Here is a 20,167-nt window from a genome sequence, read left to right as displayed (position 1 = left end):
AAACGGCTAATCAGTGCAAGATCATCACAAAGAACGGTATTTGTTCTACTCGACATTGCAGGTAATTCAACTTTTCGTCTGCAATTCCAAGTCGCGGATAAAAAATTAACAAAAACATGAAAAAACGTTATCTCAGGTTGAAACCAAAAGGTGATCCATTTCGAGGTTCTCTCCTCTTCTCTAAGGAAATTAAAAATTTAATGGGGAATGTTTATTATCATTCGAAAGAACATTTTCTGGCATTTGTTTTTGAAGATTTTCTCTTTCAAATGTTGTGGTGCGTGGTGTTTTGCTACAAGGCCTGAATCGAAGCGGAATTGTCCGCATAGACTTTACATATTTCCACAGGAAAAAGTCTAACGGTTGATATCACACGATCTTTGTCGCGTATGGACCGGCCCAAAATGTGAAATTATCTGCTTACCAATGCGTTGTGTGGGAAGAGGCGCCGACTTGTTGAAACCTAATGCCACCGAGATCACGAGCTTTAATTTCAGGCATCAAATGGTAGCTGTTGAATCTCTTCAGACTGCTCTTCGTTCAAAATGCGACAATTTTGTTTGCTTACATACCCATTGAACCATACACTTTTTAAGAGCCCTTATAGCGAAGCGATGCCGCTTGGGAAGCTCGAGCGGCTTCAGTTCGTGCACAACCTGTATTTTATATGTTTCCGATTTACGATCTCGTCGTAAAGTGCGCCAAGTTGATCCATACTTTAGTCCGAGTTGCTGCGAACGGGGCCGAATTGACTCTCCTTTGTGTACACTCTCAGCTACGGCTGCTATATTTTCTTCACTGCATGCTGGACGTGGTCTATGCGGTCCAATATTATTCAATAATGAATGCTGGGTATCAAAATGGGTGATGCAAATAAAACGCTCAGTTGGCCGATTATGTTGACCATAAGTTGAGCGAAGCGCATCTTTACAGAACGTGAATTTTCGTAGAAAAGTGGAACAATTTGTAAACGTTGCTCAGGCGTAAGCCTTTCAATGATGAAATGTCAAAAAATGTTGAACAAAAATAGCATGACAACTTGAAACGATTCACACGTGATCTGTCAGGAAAATATTATACTATTGTTAAAAGTACCTCTACTTGGATCGCACGTTATATATATATATGTCCGATTTTTGCGAAATGATCGTCATTTGCGGGAAGTGTTGATTTTCCATTTTCAATCAAATAAATCGGCGACTGAATCACATCGGGAACTCTAAAAAGTTTACGGAGGTTCTGCCCCAAATGAAACAACGTGTCATGATCGGTTTCATTGCTTCAAAGACGAATATTTTGATATTAACTATCGTCTGCGTGAAGGAAGGCCAAAAGCCTTCGAAGACGCTGCTCGATGAGGATCCATGTCAAGCGAAAGGAGAGCTTGCTTCAGCTTTGGGAGTTACCCGACAAGCCATTTAAAGGGACTAAATGGACTGAGAATGATTCAGAAACAGGGAACTTAGGTTTCTTATGACCTCAATACCAGGAGAGGCACGAACAAATGATTCTTCTGCATGACTTGGAAATGCGTAAATATGAATTTCTACACCACCCGCTGTATTCCTCAGATATTACACCATGCAATCATTACTTGTTTCGTTGAATGGCACATGAAATGGGTCAGAAGCAGTTCAATTTACAGGACGGCATCGAAAAATTGCATGAATCTTGGATAGTATCACAGATGGATAGTTTTACCGTAATGGTATTCGCGCTTTGCCAGAAAGATGGGAACAAACTAGCGACGTCTTCCTCTGGGTGTTACAAATTTCGTGGCAACTTAATATACCCTGATCAGGGTACAAAAAACTCTCAAAATCAAGCAAATTGTCCAGCAAAATCAAAATAAATCTCTAATTTTATTCAATAAAAATTGTAATTTAACCACTTTTAGCAAATGTCGATCATAATTGCTCGCCATAATTCTCACCCTCGGTGCTCATTTCCGCCAGTTCAAATTGGTTCATTTCACTTAGCTCAATTCGCATGAAGTCGCCGCTCATTATTTGCACACACGCCGCCGCCTGGTGAATATTTTCGGGTCGTTCAACTAAGCCAAACAGTGCTTTGTTTGTTCAGTTGCAATTTTGTTTAATACAAGTGTTTGCTGTAAAGATCGAAAGAGTTAAAAGACCGCCTATTAACATCTCGCCAAATTGTGCACAATGGTTTAGTTAAGCGCATGGAATAATTTCATCAGCACTTTGAGGATTCAGCGTTCGTGCTAACGAGATTTGACAGTAGCAGTTAACTGTTGCGCGCACGCAGCCTCACAGAGTAGGAGAAGAAAAATTTGATGAACAGTGTGTTTGCAGCATGAACATTTTTGAGACGTAGCGGCATCTGAATACGCCATTAGGCATACATTTAAGAGAAGGTCATCTGATAGCTTTTGGACCTGTACTTAACTTAAATATTTTAGAAATGGCTACAATAGGGATACCCCATCTTATTTATTACAATTTACTTACTAAGGCATACTTGCTTGCGAATATATTCAATTCAATATTGCTAATATTACAATTTAGTTTTCATTCTATAAATTTTTCAATAGCGCAAACAGCCAAAAACGTAGACCCGTGGCCCGTGTCAGCTGATACGACCTATCTTATGGGCGCGCAATGTAATTGAACAGTGAAAAACGCTACTCCCTTCTCTCTTTGCCGTAGGATGCCGTAGATTTCCACGGCATTTGGACTTTTGCTGTAGAAACGTGTCAGCTGATTGCTCTCTCACAACGCAGGGTTGCCAATCTCGCTATACTGTAGTAATTGTAAAAGTTGTCTTCAATATTTTTGAAATTTTCTTAAAATAACTCAAAATCATTTATCATCATTTATTTATAAATATATAAACTATTTTTAATAGCTTATTTTCAGTTTTGATATTTTATATTATTAAAAATTGGCGTATTGAGCAATGGCAACATTGTTCAAATGAAAACAAACAAAGATGGCTGATTTCAGCGTTTTTACCACGGGCTCAACTTTGAACACATTTTGCTCGCTAAGGAAGGCAAAGGAAGGAAGGGAGTAGCGTTTTTGGCTGTTTCTGCTATTGCCGTATCGATATTCGATACCGCATATCATTCGATAGCCAGAAATTCAACAAAAGTAGCAAAATGGACTAATCGAAAATTATTACTCATACGACCTGTTGCACTCTTGAAATTTTAATTTTACCTACGGTGTAACCGTATAAAGGGAGCGTTAAGATACATATGTGTGAGCCTAAATTTTTTTCTGTTTGGTTGTCAAACATTTTTAATAACTTTACAATCATTGAACAAGCAACATCATATTTTTTCATTGTGTTGAAAATGTCAAATTTTGCACCAAAAAGTGATGATTTGCAGAAAGCAAAATCATTTGCAGAAAAGTGCTGCAGAGTCGTATCAACGGTTCAGCGATAATGATTTTGATGTGAGAAATGAAGAACGCGCAAAGGCTACCAAAAAAGTTTGAATTATTAAAGATTATTTAAGATGAATATTTTCCACGTTGTGTTAGATACTTTTCAGTTTTTTTAGCGTGAAGAACACATGAAAAATTTCAATTGTTTAACAAAAGATTGTGTAATATATTATTATTTAAACAAACGGATTTTGAAAAAATATCAATAATATAGCATGAACATTTTTTTTGACTTCATAAAATTTCATCGATTTATTTCAAGTAGTTTATGAGAAAATAAGCTTGCAATTTTATAGTGCTTTAAATTTCAACCTTCAAAAACTTAAACCAAAAAAAATACTTTTGACGCAATATTTAAATTACGAGGTATGCGTCTTGACGTGGTTTAAGCCTTCTACATTACTACTACATTACGTCTTCGACGTCGAGAAGCTGCAATCACAACAGATAGCCGAACCGTTTTCTACTCAACTTGCACTCCTACTCTCTGAGAGCACACATCAGCATCTCGGTATAAGGAAACTGTGGGACATTATTTCAAGCTTCTCACGTACACCTGCAAGCAAATCCATTGGTTTTCGGAGGTCGAAATGCGTGGGTAGGAAGAGCTTGACAAGCCGGCCGATAGGGATCGTGATCGAAAATTCTGTGAAAAGATGTGGCGAATAACAGAAGGTTTCAAGACCGGAACTTGCTCTTGTGGAACCCCCAGAAGTGATCTACTTACTAAAGCCTAGAGCAGTGGCAGTGAAATCATAGCACTAGGAGAAAGCGAACTCGATTCCCCAATCGATGACGATGTTGCGGCCTTTCCACTGTCCGACCATGAAGAAGTTCGAATAGCAATTAGCCGTCTGAAGAACAACAAAACAGCGGGGCCGATGAATTGCTGGCCGAGCTATTTAAATACGACGGAGAAGAACTTATGCATTAGCTTCCTTGTATATGGTCGGTCGAAAGCGATGACTGGAATTTAAGAGTGCTTTGTCCAATTCTCAAAAACGGGAGACCCCACAATCTGCGCCAACTACCGTGGGATAAGCTTAACATCGCATATAAAGTTCTATCGAGCGTACTGTGTGAAATATTAAATTCTACCGTCAACAAACTGATCGGACCATATCAGTGTGGCTTTAAACCTGGAAAATCAACAACTTTTTTAGATCTTGGAAAAAACCCATGAAAAGAGGATCGCCACACACCACTTTTTTGTTGATTTCGAAGCTACTTTTCGCTTTGTCTGAATTTGGCAAAACTAATACGGATGTGTTATCACGCAAGTGAGGAAAGTTCTCTGATCGCCATTCACTTGGGAGTGGCCAGAAACCATTCTTTTACACATGGCTCAAGCAGCTCATTACTTCCGGTCTTTGGCCAAGTATCCTCTGGGTAGCCTAAGAACATCCGTTCGAAGGCGAGCTAAAGTGAGAAGGCGAAACATCCCCCACATAGGGTTGTGCGCTGGGTTTGGGACCCGCCTCGTAAAAAAACACCCCCAGTGAATAGCTATAACCAGCCTCGGATGAGAGACCCCCCTTTTGATGACGACTATGGCAAACGAAATAAGGACTACGAATTAAGGGCATGCACCTGGAATGTCCGGTCCCTTAATTGGGAAGGTGCCGCTGCCCAGCTGGTTGATGTCCTCGTAAAAACAAAGGCTGACATCACCGCCGTCCAAGAAATGCGATGGACGGGACAAGGACAGAGACGAGTAGGTCCTTGTGACATTTACTACAGTGGGCATATAAAGGAGTGCAAGTTTGGTGTAGGATTCGTGGTGGGAGAGAGACTCCGTCGCCGAATACTATCATTCACTCCGGTGAATGAACGTCTAGCCACAATCCGCATCAAAGCGAGGTTCTTCAACATATCGCTGATTTGCGCCCACGCCCCGACGGAAGAGAAGGACGATGTGACCAAAGATGCCTTTTATGAGTGCTTGGAGCGCACTTATGAAGGCTGCCCCCGCCACGATGTCAAAATCGTGCTTGGCGACTTTAACGCCAGGGTGGGCAAAGAAAGTATCTTTGGCACTGCGGTCGGTAAATTCAGCCTCCACGACGAAACATCCCCAAATGGGTTGAGGCTGATTGACTTCGCCGGGGCCCGAAATATGGTTATCTGTAGTACTAGATTCCAGCATAAGAAGATCCATCAAGCTACCTGGCTGTCTCCGGATCGAAAAACTACCAACCAGATCGATCATGTTGTGATAGACGGAAGACGCGTCTCCAGTGTTTTAGATGTGCGTGTGCTCCGAGGTCCTAACATCGACTCGGACCACTATCTTGTTGCAGCTAAGATTCGCACCGGCCTCTGAGCAGCAAAAAACGCGCGCCACCAAACACAAGGAAGGTTCGACGTCGAGAAGCTGCAATCACAACAGACAGCCGAACGATTTTCTACTCGGCTTGCACTCCTGCTCTCTGAGAGCACTCGTCAACAACTCGGTATAAGGGAACTGTGGGACGGCATTTCAAACTCCTTACGTACAGCTGCAACCGAAACCATTGGTTTTCGGAAAGTGCAAAAGAACAGCTGGTACGACGAGGAGTGCCGTGTCGCAGCAGAGAGAAAACAGGCTGCCTACCTCGCAACGTTACGATCGACCACTACACGTGCGGGATGGGATAGATACCGAGAGTTGAAGAGGGAAGCGAGACGCATTTGTAGACAGAAGAAGAAAGAGGCCGAAATGCGTGAGTACGAAGAGCTTGATAAGCTGGCCGACAGGGGTAATGCTCGAAAATTCTACGAAAAAATGCGGCGGCTTACAGAAGGTTTCAAGACCGGAGCATACTCTTGTAGAACCCCCAAAGGTGATCTAGTCACTGATGCCCAGAGCATACTTAAATTATGGAGGGAACACTTCTCTAGCCTGCTGAATGGCAGTGAACGCACAACACCAGGAGAAGGAGAACCCGATTCCCCAATCGATGACGATGGAGCGGACGTTCCATTACCCGACCATGAAGAAGTTCGAATAGCAATTGCCCGCCTGAAGAACAGCAAAGCGGCAGGGGCCGACGGATTACCGGCCGAGCTATTCAAACACGGCGGCGAAGAACTGATAAGGAGCATGCATCAGCTTCTTTGTAAAATATGGTCGGACGAAAGCATGCCCAACGATTGGAATTTAAGTGTGCTATGCCCAATCCATAAAAAAGGAGACCCCACAATCTGCGCCAACTACCGTGGGATTAGCCTTCTCAACATCGCATATAAGGTTCTATCGAGCGTATTGTGTGAAAGATTAAAGCCCACCGTCAACAAACTGATTGGACCTTATCAGTGTGGCTTCAGACCTGGAAAATCAACAACCGACCAGATATTCATCATGCGCCAAATCTTGGAAAAGACCCGTGAAAGAAGAATCGACACACACCACCTCTTCGTCGATTTCAAAGCTGCTTTCGACAGCACGAAAAGGAACTGCCTTTATGCCGCGATGTCTGAATTTGGTATCCCCGCAAAACTGATACGGCTGTGTAAGCTGACGTTGAGCAACACCAAAAGCTCCGTCAGAATCGGGAAGGACCTCTCCGAGCCGTTCGATACCAAACGAGGTTTCAGACAAGGCGAATTCCTATCGTGTGACTTTTTCAACCTGCTTCTGGAGAAAATAGTTCGAGCTGCAGAGCTTAATAGAGAAGGTACCATCTTTTATAAGAGTGTACAGCTGCTGGCGTATGCCGATGATATTGATATCATCGGCCTTAACACCCACGCCGTTAGTTCTGCTTTCTCCAGACTGGACAAGGAAGCAAAACAAATGGGTCTGGCAGTGAACGAGGGCAAGACGAAATATCTCCTGTCATCAAACAAACAGTCGTCGCACTCGCGACTTGGCACTCACGTCACTGTTGACAGTCATAACTTTGAAGTCGTAGATAATTTCGTCTATCTTGGAACCAGCATAAACACCACCAACAATTCCGAATGGACGGAAACACTCCAGCTCTGAAAGTATTCGACGCTGTACCCGCCGGGGGAAGCAGAGGAAGAGGAATACCTCCACTCCGTTGGAAGGACCAAGTGGAGAAGGACCTGGCTACGCTTGGAATATCCAATTGGCGCCACGTAGCGAAAAGAAGAAACGACTGGCGCGCTGTTGTTAACTAGGCTATAATGGCGTAAGCGGTGTCTACGCCAATTAAGAAGAAGAAGAATACGGATGTGTAAATAGTCGACAGTTCTATTTTCGCAAGGTTGGAGAAATGGGTCTGGTATTGAACGAGGGCAAGACGAATTACCTCCTGTCACCAAACAAAAAGTCATCGCATTCGCTCGCACCTTACTGTTGACTGTCATAACTTTGAAGACGTAGATAATTTCGTCTATCTTGGAATCGGCATCAACACCAACAACATCGTCAACCTCGAAATCCAACGCAGAATATTCTTGTCAACAGGTGCTACTTCGAACTGAGTAGGCGATTGAGAAGTAAAGTCCTCTCACGACGAACAAATACCAAATTTTGTAAGTCACTCATCATCCCTGTCCTGTTACGTGGTGCAGAGGTATGCACAATGATATCATCTGTTGGAAGATTTTTGATCTTTTGTGCATTGGCAATAGCGAATACCACACTCGATAGAATGGTGAGCTGTATGAGATATACGACGACATTAACATAGTTCAGCGAATTAAAAGACAGCGGCTACGCTGGCTAGGTCATGTCGACCGAATGGACGAAAACACTCCAGCTCTGAAAGTTTTCCCCCTCCGGGGGAAGCAGAAGAAGAGGAAGACCTCCACTCCGTTGGAAAGACCAGCTGGAGAAGGACCTGGCTCCCCTTGGAATTTCCAATTGGCGCCAAACAACGAATAGGAAGAACGTTTGGCGCGCTGTTGTAAACTTCATTGTCACCTATTACAAAAACAATTCGGTTTCGAAAACTGATCTTCATAAATGTATAATATTTATTCGAGTGATCTAAAAAGAAGATAAGTATATCTTCATTTCGAATTCACCTCTCCGGCTTTCTAATTTTTCCATTTGCCAAAAAGATGCTAGAATGTTAGTTACCTTAACCTTACTCTTGAAAGAAGGGTAAAAAATAAATAGGAAACATTTTTTTTATGAAATTACTAAAAGTAAATTCAAAATTACTTTCAACACGCTTCAAAACTTCAGTTAAGGTCTTTAAACCTTAAGAGTTACAGAAGATGAAGCTAAAGTCATAAACAACTGTAAATATTGCTCCGAAAGACATATTCGGGGGTATATACACATACATAAGTCTATGTAAGTAAATTTTTGCATGTATATTATATACACATATTTAAATTATCATAAACAATATACTATAATAAATACTAATAACATACATACAGTAGCTCTTCAACTTCTCATAAGTCAATCACTTCTTTTAGCGAATAATGACACTTTTCACACATCATATCTACATACATATATACATATATACACATACATATGTATGTACATATCCTGTAATTGACACCATATAGATATACTTCCATGTACGTCCATGTATAGAACAATCATCATACATACTTACATATATATGTATGTACGTAAGTATATATACCCATATACCACATATCCATTACCCATAAGGTCCAGTTCAATAAACGCGCACCTAAATTGTAAACAACATTAAAACATAATTATGAACATCAGTAAACTTAAACTTACTACACAGTTACGAAGTGCGGCAAAGGGGCGAAAATCATACCGAAAACAGTTCATTGGCCAATTCAGTCATACCGAAAATTTAAAAAAAGTCGAAATATTACGAGCAAAAGTTCTCACGTTGCATCGCTATTTGTCTGTATACAAAATTCGTAGTAAACACCTCGCTGGAAAGTGCAAGTTCGCATTTTGTGGCTTTCCCGGCATACGCTCAGAGCCAGACATCGGCAGTTATACCGCGTGGCCTACGTGCTAAACTGACCTAAGTGAATGAATTTTTGCCCACGACGAGTTTTGTCTTCCTGCGCAATGGTTAATGCTCAAGTGGTGGCTATGTGGGTGAGTTTGTGGTTGACGGCGAGTGCATTTACCCCGCCGGGAATGGCATAAACAATATAGTAAATATGAGTTGTTAATGTAAATAGTATGCAGTTAATTCAGGGACACAAATTTGCGCGCCAATTTAATTCAAAATATGTTTATACTCTCGCAACATGTTGCTACAGAGTATAACAAGTTTGTATCACCCAAAGCTTTTCGAGATAGACATAGAGTCATAGATATTGGATCGTTCACTAAGAAATTTCGTTTGATGGGAACAGCTGATGCATTGAATTATTTTGCAGCCAACTTCGCCCTTAACCGCTTTAGCGTTACCGCGACCGTTCCCGTTACACAACAAATAATTACTTAGTGAACGAACCAACATGTAAACGCTTAGGATGTCGCGACAAGTTGAATCCCGAGTAACTGTCTGTTCGTCCGTCTATCTGTTGAACCTTGGCTTGAGTAAAAATTGAAACATCCTGATTGAACTTGGTACATGTTTTCCTTGACAACCAAGGGCGGTTGGTATTGTAGATAGGGTGAATCGGATCATTGCCTCGCCCACTAAAAGTTTTAAAGTATATTTATATCTAATAAACTACTAAAGCTAAATCGATCAAACTTGCTAAGAAGAAGTCTTTCAAGCAACTCTTTATCCTGGCTGAAACCGGACAGTTACCACGCCCATTCTCTACATAACGCTTATCGTGAAAACTAATAAAAGTTCAATAACTCATTAAGTAAAAACGCCATAAGCATCAAATTACGACTGAAGTGGCAAAGGTGAGTTTCATAAGACTCTGGGTGTGGTAAATGGGTGTGTCACCAACCGTTTTAAGATGGAACTCAATATTTCAGAAAATATGAGACCAATTTCATACGAAACTCAGTCAAATTGTACTATAATCACATCTACTTTCCAACACAATTTTAAATTCCATCTGGTTCTTTCACATTCCACTATATTAATTAAGCGCCAAAGAAGATATCTGAAGAAAAAATAACCGAATTCGGGGACTATAAACAGTTTGGTTACACCCGAACTTAGCCCTTCCTTATTTGTTAATTGGCAGTTTGATGAACTACTCGGCTCACGGGCTCGATAAATGTCTCTAGTCACATGGGAAGAGGATGAAACTTTACAGTTGATTTACTATGTATGTATGTAGTATGTATATATGTATGTAGATCGGATGTAGGTGAGGGGGTAGTAAATTGGGGGTTACGTTGCAAATACGCGTTCTTTGTTTTATATACATATTTGTAAGAGACTAGTCGAGTAAGCCTAAATTTATTTGAGGCATTGCCGTCTTGCATGAAGAGTTTCAAGGTTTTGTTTTTCTGTTTTTTGCGTAGTTAATTTCGAAATGCGTTGCAATAGTAAAGAGGTAAACAAGGGCTAAATTTGTATAGAAACATACATACATATATAAAATATTTTCACATACTACATACATATATCTTCCTCAACAATCATCCTTACTATATTTTAATTGATATCTGAAACTATCACGTATAAATCAACTAGTAGAATTCACGATCATTTTAGTGAGTTCAAAGTCTTGCGGTATTTTTATTGAATTTTTTTTTTATTGAAATCGAAATGAATTTTTGATGACTCATGCCTAGCTCTTGACCGATGCTGCGGCTGCTACTATGCCGGTCTCTTTCGACCAATTCAGCGATTTTATCGCAATTTTCGACAACAGGTCTTCCGGAGCGTGGCGCATCTTCGACCACCTCTACACCAGAACGAAAACGTTGAAACCATCGTTGTGCGGTGGAAATAAAAACTGTATCGAGTCCATAAACTGCACAAATTTTATTGGCGGCTTGAGATGCATTTTTGCCTTTATCGTAGTAGTACTGTAAAATATGCCGTATTCTCTCTTTATTTTGCTCCATGTTTGCGACGCTATAACTCACGAACGACTTAAAAGAAACGACAATCAATCAAACACGTGTTAGCGCGTGGAATGAGCTTTCCAAAAAGGTATAGCATGACCGACGATGCGACGAATAAAACTAGAACTACGCGCTTTCAGCGCCAACTAGCGAAAATACCGCAAGACTTTTTTGACAACCTAATATATTACTTAATTTTGGGCAATAAAATATATTACATACATATGTATGTATATTTTCAAGAAAACGGATTTGATTTATTTCATTAACATACCTCATATTTTGATCGATATAAAGGGTGACCCGTTCGAGGTTCCCACCTTTTTTAAAGGAAATATGTATATGTTTTGCTCCAAGGCCCAAAATTATCTATTCACCGAAGTGTTCTCAATAAATCCATTGCTTAGTTGAAACCAATTGTCACCGAGATCACGAGCTTCAATTTGGGGTATCAAATAGTCGGTTATCATGGTGCGATAACGGTCGCCATTGACGGTTACGTTCTCACCGGCTTCATTTTTGAAGAAATATGGACCGATGATTCCACCGGCCCACAAATCACACCAAATCGTGGTTTTTGTGCATTAAATGGAAGCTCTTGAATCTCTTCAGAACGTGGAATTTTCTTAATAAAGTTGAACGATTTGTAAACTTTGTTCAGACGTAAGACTTTAAACATAAATGACACCTTGACCCGAGTCACGCGTGATTGTCAAAAAAAGACTATTAAAACACCCGTGCTTGGAACACCCGTTATAAGGTACTTGGGGATTTCAAGTAATTAAGTGATTTATCAATTTTTACCACAAGGGTTCATATATCTCCTAAATTTACTAATATTTTGCGCATAAAGTCAATCCCAGGCCAAAGGTTCTCATATACGGTATCTGGAGATTTGACTGACCTCAATCATTATTAGAGGAGAATTGCCTCATGTCAAAGGTTTTACTTGTTATGTTTCATTTCGATATGTCCATTGTTAGATTATAGGGGGTATTTTTTTGCATTTTCTATGATGTATATACATATTTTTAACACCATCAGAAAGAAGATACTTCAGTAATCATAACGGCTACTTACTTATATTTAAAAAATCTCAATTTTTTCTCGATTGAAAATTAGGGATTTACCCCCATGGTAGATCAATATAAAGGGAATAAATAAATATGTATTTTAAATAAAAAATACGGTGTGATATTACCGCTCGATGCAAAGAGCAGATTTGCTGTGAAAAAGTCATGCTCATGTCTGTAAAAATAAGAGCTGCAAAGGGAACTTTGCGTAGAGTTAAAAAAGAAGGAAGCGTTTAATGGAATTTTTGGTAAAAAAAATTAAAACATCTCGAAAGAGGGAACTTATTCGATAACATGAACTGGACGAAAACCCTATAGCGGTTTATGAAGCCATTGGAGATGAAGACGACCTCTGTTCTCACATTCTGAAGACAATCTGCTAAGTGCAAGTGGTACTAAGTTCACTTTTATCTGTGATCAAGTACGTACATACATACTTACATACAAGTGTATATCTACTCGCTAATTGGAATGGTGAATCTCTTTCAATATTCAAAGATTTCAACATTACTACTTCTTTTAAGTTTTTTTAGCATAATGCTGACCAAAGCATTATCACTTTATTGCATTTTTCTCCACTTCCAATCGGCTATCAAGCAACGCCTTTGACGCACTATTTAAGCTAATCAAAAGTGCTAATAAAGGCGTTTTTAATAGACACTTTTTAAGTTAAAAGTAGCTCAACTGATTCACACATTCCAGAGCTTCCCTTTATTTGAACTGAAATTAACCGATCCATCGATTAAAAGTACGCTACTTAACCGGTCAACATAAAATTACAACAACAAATAAAACCGTTTCACCAGATCGACCGTGCTAGCGCTATTAAGAAATGAATGAACGCTGGAAATAATGCGCATTATGGAAAAATCAGGAGGTGGGAACAATGCTGAGGCAAATATTCGCGTTAGCAATTCGCAGCCGTGGCCAAAAGAAAGAAGGATCAAATTAAATGTTAATTAGTGCATTATGCTGCTGAATAGCTTCTTTCTTCGATCAGTTATCATTGGATTATGTAGCAACCATGAGGTCTGACACTATTTAATTGGCAGTCAAATTAAAATTAACACTAAACGTTTAACAAATGGAAATCATGCTCAGACATGCCGATCTAGATACTTGTACTCAAGAGGATTGTGGATTGAAGCAGTTGCAAGTATTCTTCTGCAGTTTTATGAATTTTACAGGGTGGTTCGTATAACCGATTTGGATTTTTTCGAATGAGAGACTTTCTATAGGATTTCTAGGCGGTTTGTTGTTGTTGTAGCGATTATCTCGACGCTGTTTGAGTGAAAGTAATAAATAAACTGTCGTCGAAATCACTTAACGATAAGCGCAGGAAACTAGCTTTTTCGACGGGTGCGGACTATAGAGAGTGAGGTGTTAGGTGAGTTGCTTTCATTGGGCATGCAAAGTGGTGGTTAGTTCCATGCGGGTACTCGTTGCATGCAGTACATAGATACATATGTATGTCAGGGTCTATTCTCGATAAGTCGGAATTTAACCTGTTACAATATCCAGAATGAGGTTGCGCAAAGTTCACGCTGGTTTTACGCTGCAACTGGAGCTCTTGTTGTGCTATGGGTAATGTTTGGGCAATTCCCAAAACAGCCGGTTCTACGATACCGGAATTGACCCGGATTTTATCCTGCCGAAGATGTTATTTCGAGGATATTATATATAATATTGTTTGGATTGGTAAGTAATAAGTTAATATTTTCTCGACGTCCATGGTAAAAGTTTTCGACTGCTATTGAACAACATATAATTTTTTCTCTTAAAACAGTTGTTTAGGAATAAACCATTTATAACGCCAGTTCTTCACAGTTCTGCAGTAATTAAGATGTCAAAATCGTCATTACAAATCTTTGCTGTTAAAATAACGAAAGTGCTTTGGAGGTTGGAGTTTATACTAGTACCCGTCGATCGGCTGAAACCAAGCGTCTTCAAAGTGCACGCTTGTATGTTCCTACAGCAGTCGGGTCTACGTAACCCGAACGGTTCCGTCATTGCACCAACAACTACGTCGTGAATTAAGTTTTAAAAAAGATTCGTGCCGGGTCTGTGGTGATCCGTAAAAATATTTTCCGTCCAGGCTGTCACTTTTGGACGTCGCTGTGGCTTCTGAAAGGTCACCTTTGTATGTATTTTTCGAACTCCAGGTACTTTCATTTTGCTTATTAAATAGTCGTCGAGATGAAAAAGTGTTTCGTCAAAAAGATGAGTTTGGGTTAAAAATTTAAAAAATATACTAATAAAGGCGTTTTATAAAAAGTTCGAGTGTCGAAGTCGAAATCACTGTCGATATACTTATGTAAGTAAGTATCAGCCAAATATTAATATTCATCGTATGGACCACCATTTATACAAAAAAGGTGAAATAAAGTATTGAAGGAGAAGACTACGAAAGTGAGTAGTGTGTGTAAGTAGTGGGTACGAGTGTACTGAACGGTATCACGCATTTACTGCAATAAAATATAAGGTATGCAAACTCAGGCTGCGGAGGGGCTGAGACGAGTTAATATTTTATATGTACGTACATTCGTACAAAGTTTTGTCCGAAATTATACGCAATGAACGAATTTGTGTAATGCTAATGAAAAAATTAGACTGTATGCAAATGTTTGCATTAATAATTTTTGCCTTGCGCCGCGTCAAATTTTTGCACGTAAGCAATTTTTTTATGTTAAACACATCGGTGTGAGCGCTTACCAAATATATATAGAGAGATGTATGTACATACATATATCACTACAGACTCACGTTTTGTAGAGAATACAGCTATTTTGTAATTTTTAATTTAAACGCAACATTGTTGTAAGATTAATTCAGCTAACGGTTCATTAGGAGAATTATCGGTTATTATCTACGTCGAGGATTTTTATCTTGTCGCGATGAGGAGGCTCAGTAAGTGCAATGATTCTGAGAGCGATGTCGGATGTAGCTAAGCTACTGGCAGGGCGGTAAGCTCGAAGATGAGTACCGAAGCTAAAACAACCCGCATAACACAATTCTACAGCGGACGTCTGTCTTAAAGCAAGCGGCTCGCCTGAGTTAATTACCCATTTTTTGACAATACTGGATTATCGAAAATTACCGGAGTTAAAGGAAATACTATATGCATTGGGGAATCTATTTTAAGAGTGATTGAGACCCCCGTTCGGGGTGGGGATCGTTCTCCGTAACGATTGAAACATCGAACTTGAAATACTCAGACGACTTTCTTCGATGTATTTGTCAGGTAATGATCGAAGGAATAAAATTTGTAATTTCGATTGTCTAACCACTGCGTGGTTTTTTACAAAAACGTCTCTTTTTTAGAAACCGCCAATCTTCAAGCATAAGTCTTTGCTATAAGTCAGCCATACTTATCGCCATACTTATCGACAGTCAAGCGACACTAAAATCGATCTCAGCGTATGAGGTTAAATCGCTTTTAATGGAGAAGTGTATAGGAAGGCTGTACCACCTATCAGTGTGCAACCGCGTCCACCTAATCCTGATGCCGGTGCATAAAGGGGTAAGTGGCAATGAGCCCGCTCTGCGGCAACGTACAGGATGGTGGGACCAGAACCCTGCATTGCAGTGGGGTTCCATACTTTTACGGAGCTGCTCCGCACGGATGCTCCGCTGCGCTATGCTCTTGCTGCTTTTGGGAGGGTACAACCTCGTAAAGTTTAAGGCAATGATCAAATTCCGCTGAGAAAATTTCGCCTTTTTGGTTGCACTTGTCCTACATGGGCATAGAACACCAGAAGCAGGCTCAAGGCCCCATGTAACTATGTGTTCAGTTTGTATGGAAGCTATATGCTATAGTTAACCGATCTGACCAATTTCTTCGGAGATTACATTGTTACTTAGAAAATAATCTATACCAAATTTGGTGAAGATACATTGTCAAATGTGAAAGTTTTCCATACAAGAACTTGATTCCGATCGTTCAGTTTATATGGCAGCTATATGTTATAGTGGTCCGATATCTTCCGTTCCGACAAATGAGCAGCTTCTTGAAGAGAAAATGACGTTTGAAAAATTTCAAAAGGATATCTTAAAAACTGAGGGACTAGTTCGTATATATACAGACAGACAGGCAGACGGACGGACAGACAGACAGACGGATATGGTTAAATCGACTCAGCTCAACATACTGATCATTTATATATATACTTTATAGGGTCTCCGACGCTTCTTTCTGGGTGTTACAAACATCGTGACAAACTTAATATACCCTGTTCAGGGTATAAATACAGATATACATATATAAAAAAATTACAAATAACACTTTTTCTCTTAAAACCAGCAGGATGGTGTTAAAGTTTTTCAGATTTTTCCCACAAATACTGGGGTTTGAGCAGTTTAATATTTTAAAAAACTTACTTACATACATATGTATGTATGTACATACATACATATATTCAAATATAAACTTTTCCGTGAATTTTTAATTAAGAGGAATTTACTTTTTGTGCACATTTTAACCCAAGTTCACTGATAACGCATTTGAAACAAATGAAGTTTTAAAAAAAATATACGATAAAACCTTAAATTAAGATACCACATTGTTTATTAAATAAAAAGCACTAAAATTCTTGTTCCAAAAAATTATTTGAATTCTTTAACATTATTTCAAAGAATTTCTCAAATATCTCAAACTAACCAATCGCAGCTACATACATATGTACATACATATATATACATACATATATATAATATATACATACATACATATGTATGTATGTATATACATATGTACAGTTGATAAAGAAAAATTGGGTAATACCATTCTCAGAATGAAAACTACATACTTACACACATATGTATGTATGTATGTAAAAAGCATTTATAATATTTGCAGAAAAGATTTGTTACAGCAAGTATCATTTATTACACCTGGTAAATCACACAGCTTATTACAGAAAAATACTTGTGAAAGTAATGTAATTTACCTAAATTAGAAAATTCACGCCTTTAAAAATTTTTGCTTTATGTACATACATATGTATGCATGTATGTATGTAACAAACGTATTCATTTAGCGTGGGTATTTACGCAGAAATCCCCCAACTCAAAAGAGCAGCAAACAAGAAAAATGCAAGAGGCCGCACAGAGAGAAATTTCGCACGGCGCATCAGTTCGTAGTAGGTACAGTATATACATATGTATGTATGTACACGCATACATACCTAAGTATGCAAGTAATGAGGGAATAAGTTATCATGCAGTTTATTTTTTTCTTATTTGTAATTTTTCTTTTGGTCCATCCCATTGTAAGTTTCTTTTTGCAATTTGTCGCTGGCAAAAGAACTGGGAATCCCCAGTTAGTCTTGCCTGCAAACTTTTGTAGATTGCATGTATGGTGAAATGTGCAGCCGTGTTTGTGCGTGTCTGTGTATGTTGTCAGCTTGCAGTTCAATGTTCAAAATTAAGTAAATCAGTAGGAGCAGTTAAAGAAAAGCTTCTGATAATAATGATTTTAACGAATATGAGCTGATATTGTTTGAGAGAAGACTTCTTAATAAATGCATGCGTTTAATCATTTTTTGTAAAAAAAAAAATAAAAAAAATAAAAAAAAAAATGATAGTACAAATTTCTTAGCACTCAGGATTCTTTGTACTGCAGTCAAGGGACGTAGCGGTCAAATCACCACCATTTAATAAAATGACAACTCGAATTCGTAATTAGCACACTCCAAATAGCCCGAAGTACTCTTAGCACATCAGTCGTAAATTTTGCCTTCAGATTGTTTGAGTAGTGTAATTAAGTAATGTAATTAAATTTTGATTTTTTAAATTTTATTATTTGTTTATTTGCAAAACCACTGTTACTTTAACTTTTAAACATTTTATGGAAAGCTTACAAAACGTCAGTGGCTTCCAAACTGTATCCAACCATGAAAGTAAACATACCATGTCTACAGAGGTAGAAATTGCATTTAAACAGCTTGATAAGATATATATATTTCATATTTATTACATTTAAATTGCACATTTGTTTACAAAATTTTCATTACTACCAATTTCTTATAACATACAATTTAAATTAACAAACTTCTCCATGTACCCAAAAATTGTAAGCGGCCTAATTGTTAAACAATTTCAATCAACATATCGCTTATCGACTTTTCACTTGCACATCAGCTGATTGCTTAATTTGAAGCAATCGTTGAAGTAAAACGTTAAAAATACTTTTGACATTTTGCGTAAGCAAATTCTTAAGTGCACCGTTTAAAAATGGGTCAAAAAATTGAATGCGAATTTTATTTGAAACTAATAAAATCAGTGCGCGAGAAACCAATTTTATATGAAAAAAATCATAAAAACTATTACAATAGGAATAAACGCAACGACGCTTGGCAAGATGTGGCTAACCAAACGGATCGAACAGGTGACATATCAATATTATACGAAGGCCAAATTATGTTCTTAATTTTTATTCTAATTGTAGTTAGTGAATGCAAAGCGCGCTGGAAGCTGTTGCGGGAAAGATTCTGCAAGCAAATGAAAAGAGCCGATGGGTTTATGCTGATAGGCAATGGGGAGACTGACGAAAATGAATGGGAATACTACAAAGAAATGATTTTTCTGAAAGAATCAATAATACCACGTCGGTAAATTAAGTAATTAATTTTAAATATATGTATATTACGTTAATTCGCACACATTTTTTAGATCACATAGAGAGAAGGATTTAAGTTCCAGCTTGGAAGAGCCCATAATAAATGAAATGTTTATAAATATGAATGCAATAGCAGATGATGAATCAAATTCGTCCAATTCCAATTTATCAAAATGCACCAAGCGTTCGCTTGAAAGCAACAAGTCGCCAGGATTATATTTAGCGCCGTTGAAAATTGAACGTATAATGGATACTGATTTTCATAATTCAAATACAAACGAAAATAAACGTTACTCAACCAAATGCAATAAACAAATTGGTGCGGTGACGGAAGATCTAGGTGATGAATTATTTGTGAAAAATATTGCAAATTTAATACGCGACCTACCAATAGAAGTTAAGGATCGTTTTCAAGCGGATATGTATACGGAAGTCTTCCGTTTGCGTGGACTTTATCGAAACTGTTAAAATAAATTAAGTTAGCATTTTAACACATTCGTTAACGCACTTTTGTGCCATACGCGATAGTATATCTCGTTTGTATGTTTTTGTTACCTACTTAGTTATATTATAAATTACGTACCTGTATGTTCTTGAATTTAGTTCAGAAATATTACTTAGTTTGTACTTTTTTATAGAAATAATGAATTTTTAATACTGAAACCAATGAATATGTTTGAATGCATATACTCAGATTAAAATTCAGTATTTTTGAATAAATTGTTATCGCAATGAAGCGAGTGTTCCAAACATATGAATATACTTCAATGTATAACTTTTTATTTATGTACAATTGAAAATGTTCCAGCAATAATGTTCTAACACTATTTTGCCATTATTTACTACACTATTGTTTTATATAAAATAGTCCAATTTTAACTTTCTGGAAAATATTACTACAAATGTGCAAACTAAGTAATAAACGCGCAGCTGATTGTGATATAAAAATTCGGTTTTGTATTCTGTAATCAACATTCAATTAACGTTTAAAAAGTTTTAAGGGCCATGTAAATAAAAGCAACAGTCGCGGAACAGCTGTGATAATAAAAGTGGTGTAAGCAAATGTTCACAAAACGAACTGAAGGGCTATTGGCAAAAGAGTAATATTTATAAATCCGTTTTTTTCATAAAATTTCCCTTGACGGACCAAAGAACAAATTTTATAACACAT

At 38.2% G+C, this 20,167-nt stretch overlaps 3 protein-coding genes across 4 annotated transcripts in view; 1 reads left to right on the top strand and 2 right to left on the bottom strand.

Annotated features, from left to right (window-relative positions):
* The window catches only part of LOC126754593 (electron transfer flavoprotein beta subunit lysine methyltransferase), a 117,586-nt gene extending 97,661 nt beyond the window's left edge, over positions 1–19,925 (bottom strand). The window contains exon 1 of one of the 2 annotated variants that reach the window (XM_050466701.1): positions 19,580–19,925. The gene's annotated coding sequence lies outside the window, so the exon portion shown is untranslated. The remainder of the gene's footprint in view (positions 1–19,579) is intronic. The other variant, XM_050466704.1, reaches the window with a different exon arrangement.
* LOC126754571 (craniofacial development protein 2-like) overlaps positions 1–20,167 on the bottom strand; it is a 484,843-nt gene that overhangs the window by 454,978 nt on the left and 9,698 nt on the right. The gene's annotated exons all lie outside the window — the stretch shown is intronic.
* On the top strand, positions 18,449–19,764 carry LOC126754601 (uncharacterized). Its single transcript, XM_050466711.1, has 3 exons — positions 18,449–18,765; positions 18,826–18,988; positions 19,050–19,764. Exons 1-3 carry the CDS (start codon positions 18,612–18,614, stop codon positions 19,462–19,464), a joined length of 732 nt encoding a protein of 243 aa, XP_050322668.1. The 5' UTR covers positions 18,449–18,611; the 3' UTR covers positions 19,465–19,764.

Source organism: Bactrocera neohumeralis, chromosome 4 (assembly GCF_024586455.1).
Source record: "Bactrocera neohumeralis isolate Rockhampton chromosome 4, APGP_CSIRO_Bneo_wtdbg2-racon-allhic-juicebox.fasta_v2, whole genome shotgun sequence".
Taxonomy (NCBI): Eukaryota; Metazoa; Arthropoda; class Insecta; order Diptera; family Tephritidae; genus Bactrocera; species Bactrocera neohumeralis.
The sequence above is the reverse complement of the archived record's forward strand: the minus strand, read 5'-3'. Positions and strand labels throughout refer to the sequence as shown.

What these genes read in the sequence shown, in the direction of transcription:
- LOC126754601 (XM_050466711.1), top strand. Translation starts at nt 18,612, where the DNA reads ATGGGTCAAAAAATTGAATGCGAATTTTATTTGAAACTAATAAAATCA. An exon ending in TAACCAAACGGATCGAACAG is followed by an intron (nt 18,766 to 18,825) that starts GTGACATATCAA and finishes TTCTAATTGTAG; the next exon opens with TTAGTGAATGCAAAGCGCGC. An exon ending in GAATCAATAATACCACGTCG is followed by an intron (nt 18,989 to 19,049) that starts GTAAATTAAGTA and finishes CACATTTTTTAG; the next exon opens with ATCACATAGAGAGAAGGATT.